Here is a 10,000-nt window from a genome sequence, read left to right as displayed (position 1 = left end):
TATTCATTTACCAGTCTGTTTTTTAATGTACTTAGAAATTCTTTTTCATTTCCCACCCCCTGATTCTCCCAAACCTCCTGAAATCCATATTTATGTAACAAGAAACAAACAGATGTGGCCCATGTATTCCGATTCTGCTGATGGATAAATAGTAACATTTTATATGCTTTCAGTGGTAACCGATGTTCTGGCATTTTGACAATTCTTAGCCAGTACTTGATGCACCTCAAGTATATATTAATATACAAGGGAAATCTGCCCAGTTCACCATAAACCATTGCATTTGGTGTTCTAACACTCGCATTCAAGAACCGTTTTAGCGCAAATGTATGCACTTTCTCTATTACATCAAGATTTGCAATCAGACCCCAAACTTCCACCCCGTAACTAAGCATTGGTTGAATTTGCGCATCAAATAGTTTAAAAAATATTTTTAGGCATTTTTCACCAACTGATCGGAATAACTTGAAAATACTAATCACTCCCTTTTTTGCCCTGCCAGCCATATCTTGTAATGTATGGGAAAAAGTTAGTTTTGTTGACAAAATGACACCTAGATACTTATACATGTTTACAACTGTCATTTTTGCTTTTCCATAAAACCACCTTTCATTTTCCGATAAGTACCCACCATTTCTAAACACAACAACGTTAGACTTGTCAAGGTTTACAATCAAGCCAAGATTCATGGCCGTATCATATAGCACATTCAGCTGATTTTGCAGACCAGTTAGAGTCAGATATCAGAATTATGTCATCAGCAAACATAAGAATAAGTATTTCTAGTACATCAGGTATCAGCTGAACACCATGCTTTCCTTTGTTAATAATCTCAGATGCTAGTTCGTTGATAAATAAAGAAAATAAGACAGGACTGCACACTTCACCTTGTTTAAGGCCTGTGGGACACATGAAAGCATTACTTAATTCACCGCCTGCTCTAACTCTGGCTTTCACAACATGATACATGCTAGTTATTGCATTATACATTGTTCCGTGTATACCTCTTTTTTTTTAAGGACATTCCACAAATTTATTCGTACAACTGAATCAAATGCTTTTCTAAAATCTATGAATGCGACATATAATTTCTTATGATAAGACAGTTGTTTTTGAACCAATGCAAACAGAGTAAAGACATGATCGATTGTACTGTATTTCTTCCTAAAACCTGCCTGACTTTCATTTATAACACTGTTCTCTTCAATCCACTTACTAAGTCGTTGGTTTAAAATGTGGCTATAAAGTTTACTGCAAACATTCAAAAGGGATACACCCCTATAATTGTCGGGAGAGTTCTTATCACCTTTCTTGTGAAGTGGCTGAATAACCGCTTCTGTCCACTGGGATGGATATATACCCGAGGTGAACAGTTTGTTGAAAAGTATAACCAGAAATGGCACAATAACAAGAGCTGCGTGTTTGAAAACCTCCCCTATTATGCCATCGGGGCCTGCAGCTTTTCCGTTTTTCAGAGCACGAATAGCTGCGAATACTTCGCCTTCAGTTATGTCTTTTTCAATAACATTCAGTATCATACTGGTCATGTTCATCACCAGGTTGTGTTTCTGGCTGATTTAAAACATTTTCATTTACAACTTCCTGACAAACATCTGATTGGAAGATTTCAGAGAAGTGCTGGAACCATTCGTCCTTGCTAATAGAATTACTTATCGTAGCTTTATTTGTGAAGGATTTTATCTTGCCCCAAAATTCTTTTGAATTACTGATATTTTAATGTAACGATTTCACAACTTTTTCACGATGGGCCTTTCGCTTTATCCTTAACAGTTCTTTATATTCCCTTCGCTTTTGATTGTATTGTTCCCTCACTCTTTTTTCCTCATCCAACTGCATGCTGTCCTCGCTATAGCCATCTCCAACTTGGTGTTCCCTCCCACCGCTTCTTGCTCTGGCCTTGTTACATGCTGTTTTAACGTTATACAACTTACGCAAATCTCGGCGGAGTTCGCGTTTTGAGTCTTTGCACTCAGAATCAAACCAAGAGTCTGTTTTTTCTCTCCCCACAGTGATTATTTTTTTTCATACAGGAGCTTGCATTATACAATGCTTTGTTAACACAACTAATTGCTTCATTAACATCAGTGTTAATTAGATTTGTAGCCTTTTCCAAGTTGTTCTTGAATTCAGCTTCAGACAATTTACCAAGGAAGTCGTTTACTTTTTCGGGATCCCATCTCAGTTTTTCAATTCTTATAACATTTGCTGTCACATTTTGCTCGGTTTCAAAAGTAACATTTCCACAATAAAGTTCAACAGGCATGTGTTTCGACTCAATTCTTGGTGATACGTTCAACTGTTTACATAATTTTAGCAAGGTATGGGAAACAATAAAGTAATCAACAACACTCCATCCACTCGGTGAGATGTATGTGTAGTTACCGAAATCAACATCACCTTCAATACTGCCATTAAGTATACATAAATCAAAGCATTTACACAAATTTAACAAATACTTTCCAAAATCATTACAAACTTTGTCCTTGGATGTTCGTGTCGTCTCTTCTTCGTCACCGTCATCTAACGGGTCCATACCAAGGTTGACGCTGTCATTGCATATGTTCTTTCCTCCTGTACGCGAGTTGAAATCTCCCATCAGCAAAAATGGACAATCACCGTACGCTTCAGTGAGGTCCATCATACATTGTTCTAAGATTGCAACCCCATTATTGATATCAGTGTCACGATAGTAATCAGATGAACTGGGCGGTAAATACAAACCGATCAAAAGGACTGGCGAGTCATAAGCAAAAATTTCGCGTGATATTTTCACAACAACAATATTGTCATATTCTACATATATTTTTTCTATATATTTAGACAGTTCCTTTTTCACAAGCAGTGTCAGCCCACCAGATAAACGCGCAGTTACTCCCTCAGATAAACGAACTCCTGGAGTAATAAAAACGTCATGCTCAGGAAATAATTGAGATGGGAACTTTGTCGCAAATGTTTCAACCAAAAGACAGAAATCAAAAGTACAAAGATAAGATCTTACATCAGTATCATATACAAGTGATAAACCTTCAATATTATAAGTGACAAATTTTAAATTTCTGTCGACACAGGCCTGGCCGAATCCCTATTTGTTGTTCTCTTGCCTGTGTGTGTGTCTGGCTGTGGTTTCATGTAGTGTGGACTGGCGTTTGGGTGTGCCGCTTGTGCAAGAATGACTTCTGGTCTTCGTGGACTGTGCTCGTGTTGTTCTGCGTGCCGTCCCTGATGCCTGCTTCGCTTCGCCTGCAGAGTTTGTCATGACGTCACCGTGTGGGGTGGTTTGTTTTTCAGTGTGTGTCACCAGTGCAGGGTCATGTTTATGTTTGTCAGCTGATTCTGTCCTGTCATCTGATCTGTGGTGTTGCCCTGTTCCGAAATCATGTAAACGCAGTCATTCTGCGGACGGGAACTGTTTGTTTTGTGACTGATTTCTGTACTGTCTGCTGTACTGTCTGTATTGCGATCTTTACGATACTGTGTCTTCTTCAGTTGCATATGCACCATCGTGTGCACAAACATCAGTGTTAGGTACACGCACGTCATAGTCTTGTACAGTCTGTAAATTGTCATTCTCTGTGCCAGCTTTGCAAGCTCCCTCCTTATGTGGTGCTGCCTGTGTTGCGTCATCGTCGTCTTGTTTGTCTTGTCCTTCACCCTGTGTGTCAGTACTCGTCGTCTGCTCTGTAGTTTCAGTTGTGGGGTTAACTGACGGTTCAGATGTATGTAAGATAACTTTCTGTCTGTTAGTGTCGTCATACCTGGAATCTTCTTGGACAGGATTGTTTGTCTGCTGTTTGTATGATCTGTATTGTCACACAGTACCTGTGTCTGGTGAGAACCACCTGTCTGTCCACTGTCTGTATTGTCACACTGTACCTTTGTCTGGTGAGAACCACCTGTCTGTCCGCTGGCTGTGCTGTCATACTGTGAGGTCGTCAGGCTGGTCGCAGTGCGGGGCCTTGATGCAACGGGTGGAAAGGCCTGCATTGACAACCAGTGGGGGTACGCCGGGTACTGCTGCTGGCTGGTATACCACTCCTGACCGTCACCCCAAGCACCGTCTCCGAAGTCGCTGTAGTAGGGATACCCGTCATCGTAGTCGTTGACTGTGGCGTGCCGGACATCCTGCCTCCACCGGTAGTGGTCCTCTCCCTGTCTGCTACGTGCCGTGGTGTTGCGGTAGCTGGAACGCTGGTCCTTTGCATCCACACCTTGCTGCTGCTGCCAGCGGCTGTCACCACGTCTTCTGCTTGCTTCCTCCACCACCAGACGGCTCCCTCTGTAGTAGGCATGCATGCCTCGTCGTTTGTGTTCTTGTATTGTCTCTCGTTGTCTATCTGTCAAGTCCCCAGCAACCGTGATATTCTTTCTCCTCAGGGCCGCCTTTCCTGTCGTCAGAACTGACATTTTATCTGACCATCTGGTAAATTTGACAATCATTGGCGGGGGTCTTCCTCGGGAATCGTTGTAACGACTGAGGCGATGGGTCCGCACAATGTCGTCGGGAGTCCACACTTTGCCAGGCACCACACCATCCAACACCTCCAACACCGCTGCGACACAGTCGTCATAGCTTTCATAACTGCTGTAACGAGGAATGTTAAAAAACTCCAAGTTTTCTCTGCGCGAAAATAGCTCCAGTCTGTCAACTTTCGCTGCCAAGTCCGATGTGAGCTTTGTCATATCATCCTCCAGTCTCAACAGGTTCTGTTTTGTGTTGTTCGTTTCAGTCAGCGAAGTGTTCACTGCCTGCTCCAATGCATCAGACTTCATACGCAGCACGTGTATTTCTTCTTTCAATTCTCGCACTGCACTGTCGATGCTGGACGAGATTTGAAGCGAGAATGTTGAAAACTTTTTATCCAAAATTTCTTTTATCGATTTTTCAATGCCAACAATTTTGACATCTTCTGATCCGCTGGTAGTTCTAGTTCATCACCATCCATCATTTGCTGAATAAAAATGACTTAGGACGTAATAATTAACAAAAAAAACTTGGAAAGTTTGGAGAGCTCCTAAAAAACACGTCTTCTCTGGTACATGAACCTGAACTCACCCCCCATATAAAGAGAGAGAGAGAGAGAGCGATAGAGAGAGAGAGGGGGGGGGGGGGGGCGGGGCGGGGCGGGGAGTGGGAGGAAAAAAGATTTCTTTCACGTTTTCATTCAAGGATTGATGTTTTAGGCATGGTAAATTCTTTCAGTCCATCCATGGACAGAGAAAGAGTTAGAGAGAGAGAGAGACAAACAGACAGACAGACAGACAGACATGTAGTAGTGGAAGAAGAGGGCGCCACAAAACACCGGTGACATTTTTGCCTCTTGTGTCTCGTTTTTCATACCGTGCTTTAAAGGAACAAGCGTTCCCTTGTCGTCTCCTTCTGTGTCAACACCCCCCCCCCCACTTCACCCACACCTCCATAACCCCCGTACCACTACCCCCGTCCTTTTTCCACCCTCCCCTCAACCTCTCCCGTTTAAAACCTCTCCCTCTCTCTCTCTCTGGCTGTTGGTACGAATGAGGGTGGTGCCTGGAAGAGGGGTGGAGGGAGGGAGGGTGGTGGTGGTGGGGGAGGGTGAGGGGAAAGGGGAGGGGGGTGGTCAGGGCTCGAAATGTTCCTAGTTATCATATGTTTTAATGTCCGGTTTTGTCTGAAGATGTTGAAATGACAGAAAGAAGCTGTAGTTTACTATATAATCATGAATATGTGTTCGTAAAGAAAAAAAAAGAAGTCCTACTGTCTATACGTATGACATGGTATGACATCGTAGGAAATTATAATGCAGAGAGGAAACTGATCATGTTCAAGTCTTCCCATCAAAAAGGTTGTTGATATGTTTAACTATTATATGCAGTAGGCATACACATTAATAATAATATATGGCAAATCTTACCATCTTAAAAGCAAGAACAACAACAACAAACAATTCAAAGACTACATTTTATGATGTAAAACTTCCTGTTCTTACTGCTCTTATGTTTCATTTGATGCTGCCTGTGTCTTTGTCTGCATGTCTGTTCATTGGTGTGGGTTTAAAAAAAATTTTTTTTTTAATATAAAATATTTCCCCCTTCCTATGTTACGCAGCATGCTTACACTTCTGTGTATTCATCTAATTGGTTGATTAAACAACAGCAGCAAAAGCAACAATAACAACTCACTTTCGTATTTTATCCCTCTACCACGCCTGTTCACACACACACACACACACACACACACACACACACACGCACAAACACACACAGAGTGTCACACACGTTACACACACACACACACACACACACACACACACACTGTCACAAACGTCACACACACACAGTCACACTGAACGTTACACACACACACACACACACACACAAACGCGCGCGCGCGCGGGCTCGAACCCTTCATGCACGAGCGCCCAACATGAACTTTGGAGTGCAATGCAAAGTATGCGGAAGGAGATGTATCATCAGAAAACACTTGGCCGGAAACACCTTGTCTCGTGCTGACAACGTGTCACACTAACAACAGGGCTCCATTCATTTTACCTTGGTGGTGTGCATGCACACACACACACACACACACACACACACACACACATATACATACATACATACATATATATATATATATATATATATATATATTATTAAGATTACTGTTATCATTTTTTTTTTCAAAATGTGTATTTATGGGTGAACGAGAGAGGCTGGGAGGGGGGAAATGGGAGAGAGGGAGGTAGGCTCAGACAGAGAAAGAGAGGGGTTGGAAAGAGAGGGACAGACGGTGGGACACACACACACACACACACACACACACACACACACACACACACACGCACACATAGAGAGAAAGACATACACATAATACACCTACCGACACGAAAATACACAGACACAAATAATACGCAGACACAGACACACAGACACACACACAGTCAGACACACACACCTCCCCTCCACCTCCCCCCCCCCCGCCTCAACCCCCCACCTCCCCCCACACACCTTTAGGAATGACGATGGGGCAGCCCAGGTCCATGGACTGCAGCTTGGTGCAGGCCAGCTTCTGAAGGGCTAGACGCTCCGCCTCCGACAGCTGCACCATGCTCACAGGCTTCAGGATCACCTTGCGCCCGCTGACGCTGCACCACGTGCACGGGCCCTGCAACACACATAACGAAAATATCACATTTGGGCCCTGCAACATGCATTATGAAAACATCAAATTTCTGTATAAAAAGAAATAACAAAACAAAGATAGGGCCCTGCAACACGCAAAATGAAAACATCAAATTTCTGTATAAAAAGAAACAACAAAACAAAGATGGGCCATGCAACAGGCATTATGAAATGTCAAAAGAATGACTGAAAAAAGAAGCAGAAAAGAGGATGGCCACTCTAACAGGCATGACGAAAATATCAAAGTACCGTATTGTACTGTACTGTATTGTATTGTATTGTATTGTATTACTCTTTTGTCACAACAGATTTCTCTGTGTGAAATTCGGGCCACTCTCTCCAGGGAGAACACGTCGCTCGACTGAGAGCACCACCCATTTTTTTGTTGTAGAATTTTATGCTGCTGCAATTTTATTTGTTTTCCTATGAAAGTGGACTCTTCTACATAATTTTGCCAGGGACAATCCTTTTGCTGCCAAGGGTTCTTTTACGTGCACTAAGTGCATGCTACACACAGGACTTTGGTTTGATCATCTCATCCGAATAACTAGCGTCCAGGCGACCACACAAGGTCTAGTCAGTGGAGGGAGAAAAAAATACTGGCGACTCTGGGATTTGATCCGTGCACTCAGATTTTCTCACTTCCTATGCAGATGCATTACGACTCGCCAACACTTCACACAAATATCAGTAAAATAAACGAAAGACAGGTCTTTCAACACACATAACGAAAACATTTCGGTATAATGGAAAACGAAAATGGAAATATCCCAGTATCATAAAAACAAAGTTAGAAGGATAAGATGAAGGGTCCTGTAATATGTGTAAATTAATGCAGGTGTGTGAAATAAGAAGTCGTGAAAATAACTAGAACTGTAATTTGTGTATGCTGAATCGCTTGCACGTGGACTGTAACTGGTATAATGACACGTTAAAAAAAAAATCAAAGAAAACACAAAAGGAAAAAGAGCACGCATTCTTCATGACTACTCTACATGTACAAGCCCAGTAATAGGCGTAATGAATGCATACAGCTATCACGGGAAAGAATGATAAGAAAGAACCGTTGATGCTGCTCCACGTACTCTAGCCCATGAACATGCATAATAAAAATGTCTGTCATGGAGAAATGAGGACGGGCAAGAGAAGAAGAAGAAGGGGTGAAGGAGGAGGAAGAGAAGGGAGAAACATTGCTACAATCTCAGACCCTGCAGCAGGTGCAATGAAAACATCTGAACAAAGGAAAATCCATGTTCCCACTGACAGCAGCACATGCATGGACCATGGACTCAGGATAATGAAAACGCCTTACAACAGGAAGGATGGGGGCGGGGAGGGGGGAAGAAAAAAAGAGGCTGTACTGAATAAGCGGTCACAAGAGCTCCACCCCCCACCCTCCTACCCTGCCCCTCCCTCTCCCCTACGAGCAGAGAAGGTGGGCTACAGCTCTTTCATGTACTTTAAACAAAAAATAGGGGTCTTGGAATAATATATAGACAAATTCAACTGAACACACAACCAGTGAAGGGGAAGTAAAAGTGAAGTGAGCTGACTGAATCGTGCGCACATACCGAGGGGAGAGAAAAAGAAAAAGAAAACACACAAGGACTGAGATACGCTTGGGCGGTGAGACAGAAGCAAAAGGCCAGGAACATGGATAATGGAACGATAACATTGAAGAAAACGGGTGCCGGCCACATACTCAGTTACAGCAGATGCTGAGGAATTGAGTGTACTGAAAGTGGTTTGAATTAACGGTACGACGTGTCGTACACACACACACACACACACACACACACACACACACACACACACACACATTCACCAACATCATGTGATTACCCTAAAACCTTTTGAGAAATCAAATCTCTCTTCCCCCCCCCCCACCCCATCAGTATCTTTCCCTACCCCATCACCTTTCTTTTATGAGAGAGAGAGAGAGAGAGAGACAGACAGACAGACAGACAGAGACAGGAAGAAACAGCAACAGACACAATCACAATGACAGAAACGTGACCGTGTATTTTTTTTTTCACCCCGAAAACCAACATGAGGTAGTAACCCAACTTTTCTTCATACCCCCACCCCCGCCCCCCGTACAATCCCCAGCTCACAGTTTAAGAATATGATAAATGAAATGAATAGAAGAAGAAGAAGAAGAAGAAAAAAAAAAAGACTGAAAGTAAATTATTTATGAAACTTGACACCAAAGAAAAAGAGCGGTGTGTGTAGATGAAGTGAGCCAGAAGTAAAAAGAAGAAGAAGAAGAAGAAGGGGGTTGAGAAGAGGGCGAGGGAAAGAAGAAAATACTATATACGGTTAAACCCCAGTCGTTTGTCTTACGCTTGGGAGCAATGTGTTTGCTAAAATTCTGGCACAATCGCCAACCGCGCGCAATGCAATTCATCTTCGCAATGCAATTCATCTTCGTTATATGCTGGCTGCACACAGCCCACTCGTTTTTTTTTTTTTTTTTGAAAGAGTGCGTGGACTTGACATTGCCTCTCCGCTTTCCGCTTCCTCTTGTCTGTGACAGCGTGAAGGTGAAATGAGACACAAATCTATCTGTCTCACTCTCTCCTCCCGCATCCCCCCCCCCCCGCGCCCCCCTCTCTCTCTGTGATATATCTTTCTCACAACGCACAGACACACACACACACACACACACACACAGACACAGGCAAAGACACAGACAGACAAACAGACAGACATACAGACACACACACACACACACTGACACACACACACACAGACATACGCACACACACAGAGAAACATACAGAGTAAAGAACAGATCATCTGTGGACCTCTCCAAACTTAA

The 10,000-nt window shown here is 43.0% G+C and overlaps 1 protein-coding gene across 1 annotated transcript in view; it reads right to left on the bottom strand.

The window, feature by feature from the left end:
- LOC143298629 (uncharacterized) overlaps positions 1-10,000 on the bottom strand; it is a 116,641-nt gene that overhangs the window by 21,557 nt on the left and 85,084 nt on the right. Inside the window, exon 3 of the mRNA XM_076611509.1 lies at positions 7,006-7,162. Within this exon, the coding sequence (XP_076467624.1) occupies positions 7,006-7,162 (157 nt within the window). The remainder of the gene's footprint in view (positions 1-7,005; positions 7,163-10,000) is intronic.

The sequence above is a fragment of the Babylonia areolata genome, chromosome 24, assembly GCF_041734735.1.
Source record: "Babylonia areolata isolate BAREFJ2019XMU chromosome 24, ASM4173473v1, whole genome shotgun sequence".
In the NCBI taxonomy this organism is placed as follows: domain Eukaryota; kingdom Metazoa; phylum Mollusca; class Gastropoda; order Neogastropoda; family Buccinidae; genus Babylonia; species Babylonia areolata.
Note: the sequence above shows the minus strand (reverse complement) of the source record. Positions and strands in the feature narration are given on the sequence as shown.